This window comes from Oncorhynchus clarkii, chromosome 28, assembly GCF_045791955.1.
Source record: "Oncorhynchus clarkii lewisi isolate Uvic-CL-2024 chromosome 28, UVic_Ocla_1.0, whole genome shotgun sequence".
In the NCBI taxonomy this organism is placed as follows: Eukaryota; Metazoa; Chordata; class Actinopteri; order Salmoniformes; family Salmonidae; genus Oncorhynchus; species Oncorhynchus clarkii.
The window spans coordinates 11,726,352-11,746,388 of NC_092174.1; the positions used below are offsets into that span (position 1 = coordinate 11,726,352).

Genomic DNA, 20,037 nt, shown 5'->3' on the forward strand with positions numbered 1-20,037 from the left:
AAACTGTATCTCTAGGCCTGCCTGGTGTCTATCACTGCCAGTTCCACCTGTTAATTAGTGACCGGCACCATGTTGCCATTAACCCCTGAAATGCTACTCTGCTGGTGAAATACAGGTAATCACCAGGTGTCACAATAAAACAAACAAAAAATTGGTTTTATAAAGAGATTTATTTTTTCCAAATAATGTTTTCTATACATTTCATACAAAAGTATTATGCATTCTGTAATATCATTTCAACACATTTTATTTTCATTCAAAATGGCTAACACCATCTGAGCTGACGTAACACTACAGTAACCATATATTAGCCCCTATTCTACAGGCTAAATGTTCCACTATATAGTGGCATCTGTAGTGCTTATCATATCTGATGGGATATTAGCAGGACACACCCCCCCCCCCCCCCCCCCCCCCCAACACAACACACACACACACTGTGCGGAGCTGAAGCGGTTAAAGGGATTTGTGTTATGGTGTCTTAGTTGGAGCACTTGGCCCAATCCGATTCATGTAATTTTCTCTGGATTTTCTCTGCCTTTTTCAATGATGTACACTGATGAAGATTGTAATGAGAATGGAAATTGTTTCAAGTGGAGTGAGAGGGCAGGCGGATCATTTGATCTTTACTAGAGGGGGATGCTCTGTGGGGGTGATGCCTTCTCTATGACACATGGATCGATTGCATTTCTACTGTATAGCACATGTCGCTATAGGTTTCAAAGCACTTTCAACATGGCATGGAGCTCGCAACACATTGTGGAGAAGTGAGGGGTTATTGTCCCTGTTTGAAGTCAGAAAAGCGTGGTTTGCATAAGACAGACAACTGTTAAGTAACCTCCACTCACCGATGATCTTCAAAAGCTTTATTACATTGTGTTTCAAGATGAACAGGAAGGTTTCTTGACAACTCTCATTTGGCATTCATTGTTGTCCTTCATTGTGCAGGTGAGAATCAAGTATAATATTAATGTGATAAATAATACAAATTATTATTATGATAAATAAAGCCTCTTTCGACAACATTCTTTCCGTCTTGATTTTATCATTACACAAATCCTTCCACAACAATACTCTAATGATTAGATTAACACACAATTCATGATATCAAGAAAACATGAACATTTTTGTAGAACTAACTGCATTAGCTCTAATGCAAAGGTTTGGCAACTGCAAAATGGCCCTTCAAACATCCCAACCAATGTAAATAAACCTGATTTTAACCTATTCCGTCATTCCAATGGCTAACCAAGCAATGGCTGACCAACAATTCCTTGTGAAATGTTATTCTTGCCTAGCATTAGCCTACCATTAGCTTTAGCTTAGCAATACTGGACCAGCTCGCTCATGGTGCAGCCGGATCGGCAGCACACCCCAGCAGGCCCCACGTCTCGGCGGGTACGGGAGGACACGGTGTACCCCAGAGGGACGGTTGAAGGCTCCATGTCCCCCTGGACCTGCGGTGTGCTGGGAAACCCTGGATGGGTCTGCTGGTCTTCTGTCATACTCTCTGTGGAGTCCTGGTCATCTTGCTGTGTCACCACATCTTCACCAGTCTCTGAAGTCCTCAGGTTGGAAAACTGATTGCTGTTCAGCCAATCCAGAATTACCCCTGTAGAAGGAAAAAACAGAATTAGGCATCATTCACAATGTAGGCAGATGTCAGCAGAGGTGTCATGCCTATAGGGGGCACAAGAGCACATGCCCCCTTAGAATTGAATTTGTTATTTTTATTTAACATTTATTTAACTGGGCAAGTCTGTTAAGAATACATTCTTAGTTACAATGCAGCCTACTCCTGCTAAACCCGGGACTCGCAATCACGACCGGTTGTGATACAGCCTGGAATGGAACCAGGGTCTGTAGTGATGCCTCCAGCACTGAGATACTTAGACTACTGCGCCACTCAGGATTTGTCCTGTTTTGACATTTTGTAGATGTTAAATTAGTTACTAAACTTAATTTCTAAGCCCAAGTGTTATCAAAATGGTTTATAAAAATATCTGTCAGTGGTATTTTGCGGAGGGGGCACTCTGGCTGGAACCCCCTACTCTCCCTAGTAAGTGGTTACTTCGAAGGTGCACCACAGAGCAAGAAAAAGAGTTAAGAGTGACACACAGGGTTTGATTTGATTTTAGTAGTCAGTGATGGGCAGCACAGGAGGTATGTTTGTAAATAAATTTGATCAAGCTATGTAGCCTATTCATTCCTTCTTGATGAATAAATAAAACAAAAATGTTTATTTGTTTCTCTGAAATGCTACCACCTAGCAATTTTATAAAGTTGGCTTTAGCTAGCTAGCCAGATGGGTTCCCAATCTCCCGACCTTCTAACTAGCTAACAAGCCATTTCAGGCTATCAATCAAATTAGAGTAGATTGTCTAACTATCTTAGCTATCTGCTGGAAGGTTGCTAGACTTTAGCAACCAATTACTAAATGTACTGATTAAGACTCACATTCCTTTAAATCATTTAACCAGATTTTGCAGAGATACAGAGTAAACATATTTAGTTTCTTGAAAAAAAGAACCACCAGTCAGGAGGATACAGACAGCTCAAGAGGTAAGCTTAGATATGCAGAAAAAATGCTTGTTTTAAATGTAATCTGGCACGCTAAGTGTTTAAATATCATGATATTATTGTATTAATTATGACTCCATGATATGTGCCTGTATTGATGATATGTGTTATGATCCCATGTACTGTTTTGTAATTTGTATGTAATATATTAGGCATGTTATTGCTGTATATTGAGATGTGTGATTTACAGTCAGAAGGACACCCTCATTAAAATGACACTGGGACAGGTGAAGAAGATATGCTGAGATAACCTATGCAGAAAAAATTATGATGATTATGGCTCTGTTCCAGGTGATTGAAAAATGCTCAATTCAACAACTCCCGTAAGGGTTCTCGGGAGGGGTTCTCCAACTCCATCCTCATATACTTCGTGCTTTGGATGTCAGCTTGTTTGAGAAGAGGATTCCATTTACCTCCAACCTCCATTCTCGTCCCACTGGGCACAGACGTCAATTGAATGTCTATCCCACGTCATTCTTTGAAATGACGTGGAAACAATGTTGATTCAACCCGTGTGTACCCAGTTGGATGCGTTTCAGTATAAAAAAATACATGTATGCCTTTCGGATTCAACTAAACTGAACTCCAGCACAAACAGCAGCATAATAAACGTATGAAAACAAGCTATTAGGTCCTTGAGAGTTGTACTCACTGTGGTGGTTGACGGGGTGTTGTCCAAGCTCCGGAGTGGAGCGCCTCAGTCTGGAGCTCCCACACGATGTGACTACCATACGGATAAACTCTCTCCCACACAGCTTCACCCTGGCATCCTGCCCGTGGGTCCCATACACCCCAACCATGAGAACTACCACAAGAGACACAAGACACTTAGCATCCATGATGTTGATGAGGATGTTTGCGCCCAAGTAAATCACACAAACAGCAAATCGATGCAGCAGGTATGGTACGATGAGGAGGGATGTGATGTGTAGCTTGTGAGAGCTTCCTAGAGCCTTATATAGTGCCCTGCTGTCTATGCCAGGCCCGGGATTCTCATAAGGAGCCATTCGCCCTTGGCCAAGGAAAAGGATGTCCTGATCTTGAGATCACTACATGTCAAAGAGAGTTCCCCTCAAGGCTGGAACTCTCATTTGAGATAAATACATGTCAAATGGTGATCTATAGCATGGAGTTTATGAACTGAGGTTAGTGGTGCAAGTATAGGAAAATGAATACTTCCAGGTGATCTGAAATTGTTTTTCTTTTTCATTATAAAGATTAAGTTTACTCATATTCAAGAAAAGGCTCTTATGGCCCCAAAATAATAGGGTGATATATATATTGACCTGATGGATAATAAATCTGATTTTTGTTATAGGTAGCCCAGTGGCTAAGGAGTTGGACCTGTGGCTGGTTTGAATCCTGGGCCAGGCGCTGAGAAAAAGGGAGTGGGTGGAAGACTCATTTCCATTGTTCTCTGTAACACATGGACAATGAAGTTGCTGTGTTGTATCCTACCATTATGAAATATTTCATTATCTAACCCTGATGAGCCTCTACTGTGAAAAAACTTGGCGCATAACTTACTCCGTAAATCTTCACATTTAGGGACTTTTTATTTTTTATTATTTGAAAATGTTGATATGTGTATGTATTCTCTGTGATTAGTTTGCATATTTTCTTTGAGAAGTGTTATTTACCAACTGTGACTATGTGTCTGGACTTATCTAGAAGAAGGGGAGCTAATAAAATCAGGATGCAGGTGCAAAACAAAGTCAAGGATAATGACTTACCATGCGCATTCATACCACAGCTTCATATTTCAAACATTTGTTGAATACGGACATTATGCGGTACTTGGCATTGAGCTTCAGTTACATCTTGTTTTGTTCGCCTTAAAATAAAATATGCAGACAATAAAATTCAAAGTGCATCATATCTAGAATGGCAATATCAAGGAGTCCCATGGTGGAGTCACAGCCGTCGCACGGACTCCTTTCAGTGTGTGTGTGTGTGTGTGTGTGTGTGTGTGTGTAGCCTTGGGTGCATTCCCTGTCTTTCCCTACTTGGCTCCAGGTTGACGCTAGAAGACACCGCCAGGCGACTGGCTTCTCGCTTTAATTGATGTTGAACATGCAGGTTGGCATTTTTCGTCATGAATCTTGATCTGGAGGCAGCTCTGCAGACTAGTCACTAGCTGGCACAGCCACAAAGTCATAAAATCAGATTTTAAACCTAACCTTAACCACACTGCTTACCCTAATGCATAACCCTAACCTTAAATTAAGACCAAAACAGCTCATTTTTGTTTTCATTAATTTTTACAATATAGTCAATTTTGAATTTGCAAATTGGCCATCTAGCAGAATTTTTTCAGTTGTCATTCCAGGGCAAGATTCATGACAATAGATTGACGTTGCTAGCTACTGTACTTATTTACCTCAGCCTGCCTAGTCGACCAGCTAGCCAGACAGTTTTATTTAGCTAACATTAGCTAGCTACTGTAACTGTTATTGTAGCTTTCTGTTTGTATGTGGCTTGCACTTCAATGGCATCCCTCGAAGAGATTTTCTTGTATCTTTCCAACCAGGTGAAGTACTATGAAGGCACCACTGATCTCGACAAGAGGCGCAACATTCAGAGCAATTCACAAGCAGTTAACATCTATTAGATAATTGGACAGATTAAGCTATGCACAACCATTTTCCATCTAGTTAGTTGGTCATCTATATGTTGTTAGCTATACATATAGTTCAGTGGAGGCTGCTGAGGCGAGGGGGTGAGAAAGAAAGGGAGAGAAGGAGAGAGAGGTGGGAAGAGAGTGGAAGAGAGACAGAGAGAGATGAAGAGAGAGAGAGAGAGAGACAAAGAAAGACAGCAGTGCAAATGTACTGAGACTTGAGTATTTCAACAACTCTTCTCTTCCAACTTGTTAGGCAATCATGTACCTGCAAGGGAAGGATGGCCAGCCACACAGGAAGGTGTTTTTTTTACTAAGGAGGAGAAGGAGGCTGTGCTGACCGAGATGCATCTTGGACATTTCAGAGTGAAGCGCATGATTGCCAAAATCAACCTACGCTTCTTCTGACGGGGAATTGTCAAGGTGGACAGCTGGGAAAGTGAAATAAGCTTTTCTTTATCAATCACATTCTATTATATCTGAAATGATTATGATTTCAATTAATGTCATATCAGAGAGCGCACATGTGATAACGTGCGTCTCGGTGAGAGGTGTAGGAGTCAGGCGCAGGAGAGCAGGGATGTCTGAGTAGCGTATTTAATAATATAGTCCACCAATACCAAAAGAACACAGACGAAAATACAAAAACTACGCTCTCGAATACTCAGAAACTCGTGCAAACACACGGAGGAACAAACACAGTTCCGACACTTTACATACACGTGCGTAATAGTGAAAACAACAAACATCAAATACAATCGAGCGCAATACACACAAATCTAATCCCGCACGAACTAAGGCAGGCAACAGGTACCCTATATACACACAGAAATAAACGCAAATTAAACCAGGTGGGAAAAGAATCACAGACAAAACAAACAGAAAAGGGATCGGTGGCGGCTAGTAAACCGGCGACACCGACCTCCGAGCGCCGCCCGAACAGGGAGAGGAGTTACCTTCTGTAGAGGTCGTGACAGCACAACGTTTCAATTTTTCACTTTTAGCTTAATATTCTGTCTGTAGTTGTGTGAGACACACATTTCAACCTTGAATATAGATTTAAATATTGTCAAATACGTTTTACCAATGTAGAGCAGAAAGTTGTTTTGATTGTTATTTAAATCAAACATGTATTATTATTTCCCACACAGATGTGCAGTTGTTTTTTGCAGTTCATCCTTCCACTTTATCACTGATTAACTGGTTGTGGTAACATTTTATAGTTAACCCCCTAGAGTCGATTGACGCACAATCTAAGTTACATAACTAAAAAATCCCCATAAAAATATGTCAGTTAAAGCTAGAGGTATGCTGGGTAAGGTGTCAGAGCTAGAGCAGCGTTTGTCAGACCATGAGACATCTCGGACATCAGTCTACTCACGAAAACGTCTGTAGCATCAGAACGGTTTGACCTACAAACTATTATCCCTCTATGGAAAGCGGTACCGTTTTTTTTTTTAAATGAATGAAGGTATGATGGTAGTTTTGTACCTACCCCAAACATTGGTTAAATATGTGTACAAAATATATAATAGATTGTATACAGTACCAGTCAAAAGTTAGGACACATCTACTCATTCAAGGGTTATTCTTTATGTTTTACTCTTTTCTACATTGTCGAAAAATTATGAAATAGCACATATGGAATCATGTAGTAACCAAAAAAGTGTTTTAAAAAATTCTAAATATATTTGAGATTTGAGCTTCTTCAAAGTAGCCATCATTTTCCTTGATGACAGCTTTGCACACTCTTGGCATTCTCTCAACCAGCTTCATGAGGAATTATTTTCCAACAGTCTTGATGGAGTTCCCACATATGCTGAGCACTTTGGCTGCTTTTTCTTCATTCATTTGGGTTGAGGTCAGGTGATTGTGGAGGCCAGATGGAGACCAGGTCATCTGATGCAGCACTCCAGCCCTTAGACAGCCTGGAGGTGTGTTTTGGTTCATTGTCCTGTGGGAAAACAAATGATAGTCCTACTAACCAGATGGGGTGGCGTATCACTGCAGCATGCTGTGGTAGGTAGCCATGCTGGTTAACTGTGCCTTGAATTCTAAATAAATCACAGACAGTGTCAACAGCAAAGCACCTCTACACCATCACACCTCCTCCTCCATGCTTCATAGTGGGAACCATACATGCGGAGATCAGCTATTCACCTACTCTGCATCTCAGAAAAACACAGTGGTTGGAACCAAAAATCTCAAATTTGGACTCATCAGACCAAAGGACAGATTTCCACCGGTCTAATGTCCATTGTTCGTGTTTCTTGGCCCAAGCAAGTCTATTCTTCTTATTGGTGTACTTTAGTAGTGGTTTCTTTGCTGCAATTCGACCATGAAGGCCTGATTCACGCAGTCTCCTCTGAACAGTTGATGTTGAGATGTGTCTGTTACGTCTTTTATCAAATAGAGCCCTCTTCTGTATACCAACCCTACCTTGTCACAACACAAAAAAATCCACAAATTAACTTTTAACAAGGCACACCTGTTAATTGAAATGCATTCCAGGTGACTACCTCATGAAGCTGGTTGAGAGAATGTCATCAAGGCAAGGTGGCTACTTTGAAGAATTTCAAACATTTATTTACTACATGATTCCATATGTGCTATTTCATATTGTTGTCTTCACTATTATTCTACAATGTAGAAAATAGTAAAAATCAAGAAAAACCCTGGAATGAGTAGGTGTGTCCAAACTTTTGACTGGTACTATATATAACAAAAATGCTAAATGATACATGGTCATACTATCTTAAACAATTCCATATGTCAGCTTAGCACCCCCTCCCTCAACATCTTAGACTTTTAAGAATTAAAACACTACATTCCTAGCCGGCAGTCTGTGCGGATGTGAGACATTCAACATGCTGAACGAGAAAAGCAACAGTTGAGATGAAATAACTTTTATTCTTTGCAACCATTGCATAGTCTATTTATTGCAATTGAGTCCTATATACAGTACTACAGTGTATCCAGTGCCTTCAGAAAGTATTCACCCCACTTGACTTTTACCACATTTTTGTTGTGTCACAGCCTGAATTTAAAATGGAGTAAATTGAGATTTTGTGTCACTGGTTTACACATAATACCCCATAATCTCAAAGTGGAATTATGTTTTTGAGTCAATAAGTATTCATCCCCAAGCGTATATAAGTTCAGGAATAAAAATGTGCTTAACAAGTCACATAATAAGTTGCATAGACTCACTATGTGTGCAGAAATAGAGTTTAACATGATTTTTGAATGATTACCTTATCTCTGTACCTCACACATACAAATATCTGTAAGGTCACTCAGTCGAGCAGTGCATTGTTTGGTTTGGTGGCCAACGCAAGAGAACGCTACCTTCCCCAATGCATAGTGCCAACTATAACGTTTGGTAGAGGAGAAATAATGGTCTGGGGTTGTTTTTCGTGGTTCGGGCTAGGCCCCTTAGTTCCAGTGAAGCGAAATCTTAACTCTACAGCATGCAATGACATTCTAGACTATTCTGTGCTTCCAACTTTGTGGCAACATTTTGGGGAAGGCCCTTTCCTGTTTCAGCATGAGAATGCCCTCGTCCACAAAGCGAGGTCCATACAGAAATGGTGTGGAAGAACTTGACTGGCATGCACAGAGCCCTGACTTCAACCACATCAAACACCTTTGGGATGAATTGGAACATCGACTGTGAGCCAGGCCTATTCGCCCAACATCAGTGCCCACCTCACCAATGCTCTTTTGGCTGAATGGAAGCAAGTCCCCGCAGCAATGTTCCAACATCTAGTGGAAAGCCTTCCCAGAAGAGTGGAAGCTGTTATAGCAGCAAAAGGGGGACCAGCTCCATATTAATTCCCATGATTTTGAAATGAGATTTTTGACGTGTCCACATACTTTTGGTCATGTAGTGTATGTTGCTAAAATAGAAGTGGCATACCACAGGAGAAGAACTGAAATGTAGAGCATATTGTACAGAAGACAAAACATAAAGAAGATGGAGTTGTTTACTCACAGCGGCCCACAACCAAGCGTCAGTTATGCTGCTGAAGGGGGTGCCTGGCTGGTCCAGCTCCACAGTGTGCATGAGGGCCGAGAAGGTGAAGATGCCCAGGATAATGAACAGGAAAAGGCAGCACACCTGCTCTGAGCACTGCCGGATGGTGAATCCAAACGCCCGCATGCCCGTTGAATGCTTGGCCAGCTTGAGGATGCAGAAGATGCGCTGGAGCTTGACCACCTTGAGCACCTTGCTAACCTTGCTGACCCGGGCCATGGTCTTCAGGTCCTTGGGGCACTGGCATCATTTACGTCTGTGAAAATCTCAAAAATAATCTGGATGAAATAGGGCAAGACAGCCAAAAGGTCCACAAAGTTTAGAGCACTTTTCACAAAGTGTTTGATGTCACAGGTGGTGTGCAGCCTCAAGAAGTACTCAAAGGAGAAGAATACGATGGAGACGATCTCCACACACTCCATGTAAGTCTTGCCGTAGATGGTGTACTTCCTCACCGTGTTGAGGGTCATCGCCACAATGGAGATGAGGACGAAAAGGCTGGAGAACATGGCAAAGCCCTTAGCCACTAATGAGGAGTAAGAGTTCTCCATCAGGTCCCAGAGGGCCTTGCGGAACCCCCCACTTTTTTAAGTGGCAAGGGTTTCTTGAAGGTTGTTCCATTGGAAATGTATGAGAAGAAAATAAATCTTGCTCACCCAGTGAAAGTTAAGTCATTAAAGAAAGACATTACCAGCAAATCCAATATCCCACACGTTTTCCATTCCACGAAACGAAGAACAACAAAAGGAAGATTTTCTTCATCCTTTTCTTACAAATTCAGCAGGGAGAGGAAAAGCTATACCGCATTTGATTGGACGTGCAAGAAGATCTGGAGCATGAGTTGGGGATTCATCCTCCTCACTGATTCTCTAATTCCATTGCTGTTCTTTCTATCCTAACAGAAGTTAAAAATACTGTCCGTGAGGATTAGTGTTGTGATTTAAGGATTTGGTGCTGGGAGGAGGGAAATGCAGAGCAGAGGCAGCAGTCGTTCATTTGTGACAGGGCTATTAATTTAAAGGCTTACAGGTACATGCAGTTCAAACTGGACAAAAAGGAATCACAGTAAACAACCTCACGTATACCTTCATATCTATGCATTCATTCCAACCTCCATCATTTCACGTTAATACCATTGGATTGCAATTTTATCGTGCAGATCAATTCCCCCTTATTTCCACTGGCCTATAGACAGTATTTCTACATTAAAGTAGCAATCTGCTGTTACTACATCCATTTTTGGACCTAATAAATTAATGATATGTACCCATTGTTTCTTGAAGAACATAACTTATAAATGCCTCGGGAGCATAGTTCAACCCCAAAATATAAGCTTGTTTTACTCCAATGTTACTAAACAATGTAAATGCCCTTAACCTTGTTCTGAACACCTCCAAAACAAAGGTCATGTGGTTTGGTAAGAAGAATGCCCCTCTCCGAACCATTGTGATTACTACCTCTGAGGGTTTAGAGCTTGAGGTAGTCACCTCATACAAGTACTTGGGAGTATTGCTAGACTGTACACTGTCCTTCTCTCAGCAGATATCAAAGCTGCAGCTAAGGTTAAATCTAGACTTGGTTTCCTCTATCGTAATCACTCCTCTTTCACCCCAGCTGACAAACTAACCCTGATTCAGATGACCATCCTACCCATGCTAGATTATGGAGACGTAATTTATACATCGGCAGGCAAGGGTGCTCTCCAGCGGCTAGATGTTCTTTACCATTCGGCCATCAGTTTTGCCACCAATGCTCCTTATAGGACACATCACTGCACTCTATACTCCTCTGTAAACTGGTCATCTCTGTATACCCGTCGCAAGACCCACTGGTTGATGCTTGTTTATAAACACTCTTAGGCCTTGCTCCGCCCTATCTGATACCTACTGCAGCCCTCATCCTCCACATACAACACCCGTTCTGTCAGTCACATTTGGTTAAAGGTCCCCAAGGCACACACATCCCTGGGTCGCTACTCTTTTCAGTTCGCTGCAGCTAGCGACTGGAGCGAGCTGCAAAAAAAGACTCAACTGGACAGTTTTACCTCAATCTCTTCATTCAAAGACTCAATCATGGACACGTACTGACAGTTGTGGCTGCTTTGCCTGATGTATTGTTGTCTCTACCTTCTTGCCGTTGTCTTTGCCCAATAGTGTTTGTACCATGTTTTGTGCTGCTACCATGTTGTGTTGCCCCCATGCTATGTTGTTGTCTTAGGTCTCACTTTATGTAGTGTTGTCTCTCTTGTCGTGATGTGTGTTTTGTCCTATATTTTTATTTTGTATTTTTAATCCCAGCCGCTGTCCCCACAGGCCTTTTGCCTTTTGCTTTATTGTGAATAAGAATTTGTTCATAACTGACTTGCCTAGTTAAATAAAGGTTCATTTAAAAAATATGTAAATAAAAAAATACCCTTCAAATTTTCATTGATATACACATTTTATTGATTGACTATATTTGTAAGTGCCATTACAAGTGCATTTGTTTTGTCTAGTCCTTCGAGATTCAACTTTATATTGGTGTAAGACTCCACACTGCTTCGATTAGTTAATCAGGCTTTGTCTTTGCGATTAAAATATACCTATAAAATAATATATATTTTTATGCAACTATAATTAGAAATCAAAGGCATTATACTGATTATTCATCCCCCCCATCCGCCTATTTCATGGAGTGAATGAACCACAATACCGAACCGGAACCGGAAATGTACATTTATTTTAAATATACTATATTTTTAATCCAGGGAGATGTATTTTTTAAACGCATATCATACCTAATATGAAATAATACAATTATAAAGTGCCTAAATGTATTAAAAGTTGAAAATATTTTGGATTACAGTTTGAATATATACAGTACTCTCACCACGTGACTTCCTTTCCAGTCAACCTGACAATATGGATGCCAGCCGCGTGCAGCCGATTAAGCTTGCAAGAGTAAGAAAACGCAATCATATTTAAGAGACTTTCAATATATTAATGTGTACATTCGTAAATACCCAGTGTTTCATTTGAGCTCATTTTAATTAAAAAAAAAAGTTCCTGCCAAGTTTATACTTGAACGGAGCCTCAATGCTTGGTGAGCTGCGCGTGCTAGAAGTGCTACATTACAGCAACCATTAATTTATCTAGCTTAACACTCGCTAGGTAATTTAGCTGAAAAACAGGCACTCTTACGTCCCACGTTACCTCAGATGTGTAGTTGGCTGACTAACCGTTTTACGCTTCTCCAGGTCACCAAGGTGCTCGGGAGAACTGGTTCCCAGGGACAGTGTACCCAGGTATGTGTTACTGAAACGCTAGTAGTATTAGTTAACTTGATAGCCAATTAGTTCATCAATGTCGATGGTTAGCAATATTAACTTGCTAATGGTTATGTATTGTGCACTACCTAATAGTCCTTGAGTCCACGTCTGTTCTTCTGGCTATACCACATGCTAATGTGTAAGTGTATCCTGCATAGCTAGCAAGATTGGTTGTGGCAAAAGGTCACTAAATTAGCCAACTAACATGTCATGGTAAAACAAAGTAGGTAGTTAATCAATGACATGTGTATCCCAACTGTCACTACATTGAAATGCAATTTATTTATAGAAATGCACTAGTTTAAACACCTGGTGTGATCAGATGTATTATTTAGGTCCTTGGTTCTGTGTTGTGGAATCTGTAAACAGTGTAGTGTGTGGCTGTTGCATGTTCTAATGTACCATGTCTTGTCTCTTTCAGGTCCGTGTGGAGTTCATGGATGACAGCAACCGGTCGATCATCAGGAATGTGAAGGGGCCAGTCAGAGAGGGTGATGTGCTGACACTTCTGGAGTCTGAAAGGGAAGCCAGAAGGCTGCGATAAAGGTGTGTGCCATACTATTGTCCATGTAAAGCATGGCTCTCCAACCCTGTTCCTGGAGAGCTATAGTCCTGTAGGTTCACTCAACCCCAGTTGTAACTCACCTGCCAGCATATCAACCAGCTAATTATTCAAATCAGGTGTGCTAGGGTTGGAGTGAACATACAGGATGGTAGTTCTCCAGGAACAGGGTTGGAGAGCCCTGATATATATTAGGTCAGTCATGTGTACTCCTAGACAGCAGTTGGGTGGGCATGTTTTTGCTTCAGCCTGATTCAATTAAGCTTGGTTGTGAAGAGCAGTTTAGATGAATCAGGTGTGTCGCAGTAGGGCTGGAATTGCAATCCTACAGGATTCCTGAAGTAGCTTTTGGTGTGACAATCCAAGGGAACTATAAACCAATGTTGCTATCAATGGCCCTCAAGGGAAGTCAAAACTATTTACCACGACCTCTATAAAAGTATTACTTTAGGGTATACGGTAAATAATTGTTGGTGGACTGGGAAGTCATTAGGCACTACATCCACTTGTATGTCATCCCAGGGAGATGTAGGTGTCTGTTAAAATTATGTCCTTGGGTCTGTTATTTTGCTGTTAAAAAAATGGTATGCGCATACATTTGATTAATTCCCACATCTTTCGTTGCAGTGCCCGGCGAAGTTGTGAGATGCCAAACCAACGCCTGGGGTGCAGACACCCCATCAGTTCATCTGCAATGGCCCCACATCTCACTTGTGCAGTTTAAGAAAAAATAAAAATTTGTTGTTCAAGGTGAAGATTTGTGTTTTTCCTATTCAATGACCAATGTGTGTAGACATTGTGAACCAAAGTTAACTAATGATAGTTTATTTTAAAGTACACTTTGTCCTTGAATATGGTATGGATGCCACCTGTCGCATTGATGATCCTATTTTGAACATACAATTCCCACTTACTGCAAAATGTGTGCAGGTGCTGAAGTAAAACCTTAACAGGTTCGATTTGAATGATTGCTCTCCTTTTGTCAGAAGAGCAGCATACAGAAATGTACTTACTGTACAAGGGGACGAAGTAGCAGCAGCGTACTGATTCGGTCATCACTGGAACTAAATGGTGTGCTGCTAATGTACAGTATTTGGAATGCTCACCTACATTTGCTGAATTTTAAATTGAGCCATGGGTCCCCCCTGTGCACTTCTGTAGATTTGAAAGGATTGGCTAGACTGGGTGGGATTTTCACTATATTGCTTACGCCTAACCAATAGTTTCAGATCCACGTGGGTGGGTAGGAGGGCTAAGGGTGGGTTTCAGCCTGTACTTAGGACTAGTTTATATGTAGGCCTAAACAATGCCACTACAGTTTTTTTTTTTTTTTTCTTCATTCAATTGAAATATTAAGAGATGGAATGTTTTTCCCTTTTGTTTGGATTTGGTTTTGTAGCCTGACAAATATTTGGCATAATTTGAGAGCACGGGTTCCGTGATAATTCTATTCTTTTATCAGATCAGGGTTTACTGTAGGTAAGGGAGGCATGAATCAAAGATGGATAAGTGACATCTTTACCACTGGGGGGGAATATGGTTAGTCTGCTTAAGGGGTGGTTTTCCCGTAGACCAATGTGACAGTAGTGGGGTCTGTTCTTTGATTATATGAACCAGAAAAATATATTTGAGAGTGGGATGTCTCGCTTCCTCTTACATCTCTGGCTGTATGATGCTGTGTGAACATTGGTCTACAAACATGATTATTCCTGATCCTGCATACTAGTGTAATATGACTATGTATAGTATCGTGCCCAATGTTCCCTACTGTGTTGCTATTGGCGTTCCTCAGATTCGTTTTTTGTTTTGTTATAGCCTTATAGAGCTAGACCCAAATCTAGAGTTTCACTGCTCCAGAATCATAGGTGAAATATTTCATGCTGAAATCTTATTTCACTCATTTCCACAAAGTTTAGCCTACCCTTTATTGTTCAATGTTTACCTGTCAAACTTCTCTTTTCAGAAGCTGACTTTTTTTTTTTTTTTTTTTGTCTGAAGGTTGTTGTAGCAACATGAATTGCCAAATAATTGTAATGGAACTACCCTGTTGGGGCTTTTTGTTATGATGCAATATCAAGTTCATGTTGAGTTAGCTAATTTCCAGTAGAGGGAAGCATCGTTCCTAGTTTAACTCATTACTTTTCAGTAGTCCACAGAGAGGGTTGTGACATCTGCCACGGGGTTATTTTTACACCGATGTTCCATGAACAGTCACAGTGATACACTAACTTGAACTCATGAACTCCCTGTCTCCAACATTTTGGGCCAGATTCAAGCAAACTTGCAAAAGGCTGCAAAAATACACCCTTTCATCAAAATGCAAGTGTGTTTTGTGTTTCACCCACTAAGCAGTGTAAACATATACTTTCTTTTTTTAAATAGTGTTTTTTCTGCGGTGCAAGTTTGAATTCCAGCCTCAATGGGCAAAGTTAAACAAGTCCGTAAATAACAAAAGAAAAGCGAGTGAGTGAGTATTCCCTTTGCTATGTGCACCTTTTCAACACCTCTGTGTGGTTTGTGGTGAAATTGCTTTCTATTCTGTAACAGCAACACTTACCATCTACCTATTTCCAACAACTACAGGACATGGACATACTGTTTGTGGTACCTATTCCACTCATCTACACATGTATTTGGACAGTGATGTTAAATGTGGCTCCAGTACATTTGATCTCAAATCCAAAATATCCTGTAGGGTGACAGAGGAGACGGTCACCTTTTATTTGAGGGTCTTTTCATGCGTATCGGATTTACTTTTTAGAAATGAAACCACTTGATAGGTCTATGTATGAAAATACCCTCATTTAAAAGGTGACATTCTGTACTGTCACCTCATGAAACATTTTGACATCACTGTCCAAATACATAGTGGTGGAGTATATATTTTGAGACCAGAATGGTATATGAATGCTATCTAAATTAAGCTTGATTGACATTATCAATATGCCTCTCGATACTGTGACAAATGCCTCACAAATTCCTTTAAACATGGCTTGTGTCTGACCTATCATTGTCTACAATGCTTTTGTATGTCTCGTTCAATTGTGATTTTGTTCTCTTCTGGTAAGTAAGTATGATGATTATGAAAGTAATCCATCAGAATGTGAGCTCGTGTCTTGTTTAAGAGGGAATTTTAAATATGTTAAAAGGAGGACAGAGCAGAGGACTTGACAGCGTAGAGCAGCATTTGCTGCTGTCTAGTAGAGTACTGTGACTGTTGAGTGGATCAACTGCTCGACACAATCAAAATGACCTGTTAGCTACCCTGTGTCCGTCCTGGTGCAACTTTCACTCAGAAAGACGTAAGTTGAAACCCAAAGTGATTTACTTCCGAACTATTATGGGCCCCTCTCACTGGCATACATTTGCAAATGGACCGGATCAACTTTTGCCAAGCTATTCATGGACTTCGAAGAGTGGGTCCAATGACACATGGTATCGTTTGGCATGATCGTGAGCTGTCATTTCTCAGAAGACAGGTGGATGAAAGACCAAAGGGGAAACATTGTTTTCATTCCTGAAGTAATATTTCAACATACAAAATGACTAAGGTGCGTGAGTTTACCCCACTTTCATGTTTACATATCATGAATAAGGTCTTGAATGAAACCTAACCATGTGACCTGACCCGGGAGAAGAGCCCAAAGTTTCAGGTAAAACTCAGGGTCTTAATAATGACGTTTTGGTCATTGAAACCATCTGCAATTATTGAAACTACATCTATCAATTCTATATTTACCTCAGAGGAAAACATGCCAAGTAGACACTACCATACATATCAATCTCTAAACAACATGTTGTTGGGTTGTCACAGTTTGTAATCAACTCAGTTGACATAAATATAATATATCTTAGGTAAGCTGATAACCTATGAGCCACATTTAGTCTCAATCACATTTGACACCCTTGGCGAAGTTTCATTGAAAGCGGCCGATGTGAACGACTAGGAAGAGCAGGCTGGCACTTGATAAGAGGGAGAGATTCCAAGCTGAATGCTTATCAGACTTCTTAGTCAACAACAACATCTCCGAAAGGGATGAAAACAACAAGGTGTCAGCTTACTTCTCATCACTCCACAACACTCATATCTGAATCATCTACACGGGCAGCATGTAGCCTAGCGATTAGAGGCTAGCCAGCAACCGGAGGGTTGCCTGTTTGTCTGTGTGTGTGCGTGCGTGCGTGTCTTTCTCTCTATGTGTGTTTGTGTGTACCTTGTAATAAAAGTATAAAGAATAACAAATAATATAAAATGGTAGTAAATAATAATAATAATAAAAACAATAAAATGGTAAACAGTCAATATAGAAATATAATAAATATAAAAAGCTAAACATGGAAACTAACTATGTAATTGCCATCTTCACCATTTCGTCAGTACTACAGCTGTTATTTTACAGATGTACTACAGCTGTTAGTACTACAGGTGTTATTATTCAGTGTCCCTCAGGCTATGGCAGGCAAATACAAATTTGGCTGCAAGAGGAGCTATTGCTCCTTCGCCCATAAGTATTTTTAGTTTTTCCTCTGGGAAAAAAATTGGAATAAGTGTAGTAATTTCTGTGAATAATGAATCTCTTGGTGAGGAATATTTATATATTTTTATGTCTGCCGGTTTCTATTGCCAATTGGTGGTCACTCAGCTTGTACTTGGTAAGAATCTGTCTCTGTCTAATCAGCCAATTCATATTCTCTGTTTAGGGCCAGATAGCAATTTAGTTGAAAAGATTTGGACTCAAACTGCAGCCTTGTCTCAAACCTCGACGTTGTGAAAGGAATTATGTTCTATGGTTTTAGATTTTTATTGCACACTTGTTTTCTGTGTACATACATTTTATTAGGTCATACACCTTACCACCATAGCCCTTTGTGCCAAATATAATCAAATGCTGCTTTTTTTAAAGTCAATAAAGCAAGCAAAGATTTTGCTTATTAATTGTGTGTGTGTGTAAGGTGCATATATGGTCAGTAGTGCAATGGTTGGGGAGAAAGCCAATTTGATATTTACTTATTACAGGACTTAGCACTGAATGTAGTAAACTTTCTCTATAGCCTGAGGGACACTGAGTATCTATGTCTCCACGACACCATGTTTCCAGTAAGATTATGATGTCCTGTCCCTTGATGTTTTTAAGAAATTCTGGATTTGTTTTTTAAAAACCAAAATAGGAAGAGTATAGGCCCTGATATAAACTGGTTTGAGTAAAGTAAAGTTTGAGTAAAGTACATTGAAAATAAATAAATAATGTACATTTCATATATTTGTAGGAGCTCATTTTTCCTGCTGCTGATCTCTCTCTCTCTCTCTCTCTCTCTCTCTCTCTCTCTCTCTCTCTCTCTCTCTCTCTCTCTCTCTCTCTCTCTCTCTCTCTCTCTCTCTCTCTCTCTCTCTCTCTCTCTCTCTCTCTCTCTCTCTCTCTCTCTCTCTCTCTCTCTCTCTCTCTCTCTCTCTCTCTCTCTCTCTCTCTCTCTCTCTCTCTCTCTCTCTCTCTCTCTCTCTCTCTCTCTCTCTCTCTCTCTCTCTCTCTCTCTAAATTCAATTCGCATTTTGGCATGACGTAACAACGTACATATTGCCAAAGCTTACTTTGGACATTTCAAATATTAACATAATTAATAATAATAAGTAATGTGTGCTGCCAACCCACAGCTCTCTAAGTCCTCCCCCAACAGGACGGGTAGCCTATCCTCATCAGAGAGGTCTTAGAAACCTTGAATAAGGGTTTCAAATTTGGGGAAATTACACTCCAATTGTTTTATATTTTTGTCATTTTGTCAGGAAATGCAGCTCTGTCTCGGGTTCTGCTGTGGTGCAGTGGTTTCACATTATTTCCTCTACAGGGAGCCATGATTTCCTGTGTCTACCCTTCTCAATGGCAAGGCTGTGCTCACTGAGCCTGTACTTTGTCAAGGTTTTGCTAACGTTTTGATCAGTAACCATGGTCAAATAGTTTGCCACGGTGTACTGTCGATTTAGGGCCAGATAGCACTGCATTTTGCTTTGTGTTTCCCAATAAGTAATGTAGTTTTGTTTTGACTGTGTTGTAATTTGGTTTATTCTGATTGATTGGATGTTCTGGCCCTGAGGCTTCAGTGTGTTAGTAGAACAGGTTTGTGAACTCAGCTCCAGGACCAGCTGGATGAGTGGACTCTTGGTATTGCTGGGCTTGGTAATGATATGAGTGGGGGTCACTGTATTTTAGATGTTTCCAAAACTGAATTGCTCTTTTTTTAGTTTTTATTATTAGTGGATACTGGCCTTATTCTGTACTGCATGCATTGTTTGTAGCTTTCCTCTGGACATGTAGGATACTCTTACAGAACTCTGCATGCAGGGTTTTAATGGGGTGTTTGTCCCACTGGGTGAACTCTTGTTTTGCAAGTGGACCCCAGACCTCGCTGCCATAAAGTAGAATTGGTTCAATGACACATTCAATTCGTTTTATCCAAATCTTTATAGGTATTTCAATTTGAATTTGCTTTTTAATGGCGTAGAATGCCCTGAGTGCTTTCTCTCTCAGTTCATTCACTGCATCATGAAGGTGTCCAGTTGAGCTTATTTTTAAAGTAATTGTAGTGTGTGCAGTACTCTATATATTTTGTACCAATTGAGAACTTGGGTATAATTCCATGAGATCTGGATCTTCTCTGAAAAATAATTATTTTAGTATTTTTGCACTGTACTGCTCTAGCAGGTCCAGGCTCTGCTGTAGGCCATGTGCTGTGGGTGACAGCAGGCATAGGTCATCTGTGAAGAGCAGGCATTTAATCTCTGAATTGTGGAGACTAACACCAGGGGCTGAGGAGTTTTCTAGAATAGTGGCCAATTCGTTGTAAATATTGAAGAGTGCAGGGCTCAGATTGCAACCCTGGCGAAGGCCCCGCCTCTGGTTAAAGAATTATGTTATTTTCTTGCAAATTTTGATGCTGCA

At 40.5% G+C, this 20,037-nt stretch overlaps 2 protein-coding genes and 1 pseudogene across 2 annotated transcripts; 1 reads left to right on the top strand and 2 right to left on the bottom strand.

Annotated features, from left to right (window-relative positions):
- Nucleotides 1-1,322: 1,322 nt before the first annotated feature.
- LOC139387584 (insulin-like 3 (Leydig cell)) lies at nucleotides 1,323-3,419 on the bottom strand. Its single transcript, XM_071133925.1, has 2 exons — nucleotides 3,233-3,419; nucleotides 1,323-1,612 (listed from the first exon to the last, which is right to left on the bottom strand). The coding sequence occupies exons 1-2, from the start codon at nucleotides 3,417-3,419 to the stop codon at nucleotides 1,323-1,325; spliced, it is 477 nt and encodes a 158-aa protein (XP_070990026.1).
- A 4,612-nt stretch (nucleotides 3,420-8,031) lies between these two features.
- Nucleotides 8,032-10,115, bottom strand: LOC139386706 (potassium voltage-gated channel subfamily V member 2-like; annotated as a pseudogene).
- A 2,005-nt stretch (nucleotides 10,116-12,120) lies between these two features.
- LOC139386559 (ribosomal protein S28) lies at nucleotides 12,121-13,860 on the top strand. The gene is made up of 4 exons (XM_071132209.1): nucleotides 12,121-12,175; nucleotides 12,472-12,519; nucleotides 12,965-13,089; nucleotides 13,733-13,860. Exons 1-3 carry the CDS (start codon nucleotides 12,137-12,139, stop codon nucleotides 13,085-13,087), a joined length of 210 nt encoding a protein of 69 aa, XP_070988310.1. The 5' UTR covers nucleotides 12,121-12,136; the 3' UTR covers nucleotides 13,088-13,089; nucleotides 13,733-13,860.
- The last annotated feature ends 6,177 nt before the right edge of the window (nucleotides 13,861-20,037 follow it).

Bases quoted from the DNA above. Each gene is read 5' to 3' on its own strand.
- LOC139386559 (XM_071132209.1), top strand. From the start codon at position 12,137: ATGGATGCCAGCCGCGTGCAGCCGATTAAGCTTGCAAGA. The intron at 12,176-12,471 runs GTAAGAAAACGC...ACGCTTCTCCAG, and splicing joins AGCCGATTAAGCTTGCAAGA to GTCACCAAGGTGCTCGGGAG. The intron at 12,520-12,964 runs GTATGTGTTACT...TGTCTCTTTCAG, and splicing joins CCCAGGGACAGTGTACCCAG to GTCCGTGTGGAGTTCATGGA.
- LOC139387584 (XM_071133925.1), bottom strand. From the start codon at position 3,419: ATGGATGCTAAGTGTCTTGTGTCTCTTGTGGTAGTTCTCATGGTTGGG. The intron at 1,613-3,232 runs GTGAGTACAACT...TTCCTTCTACAG, and splicing joins ACACCCCGTCAACCACCACA to GGGTAATTCTGGATTGGCTG.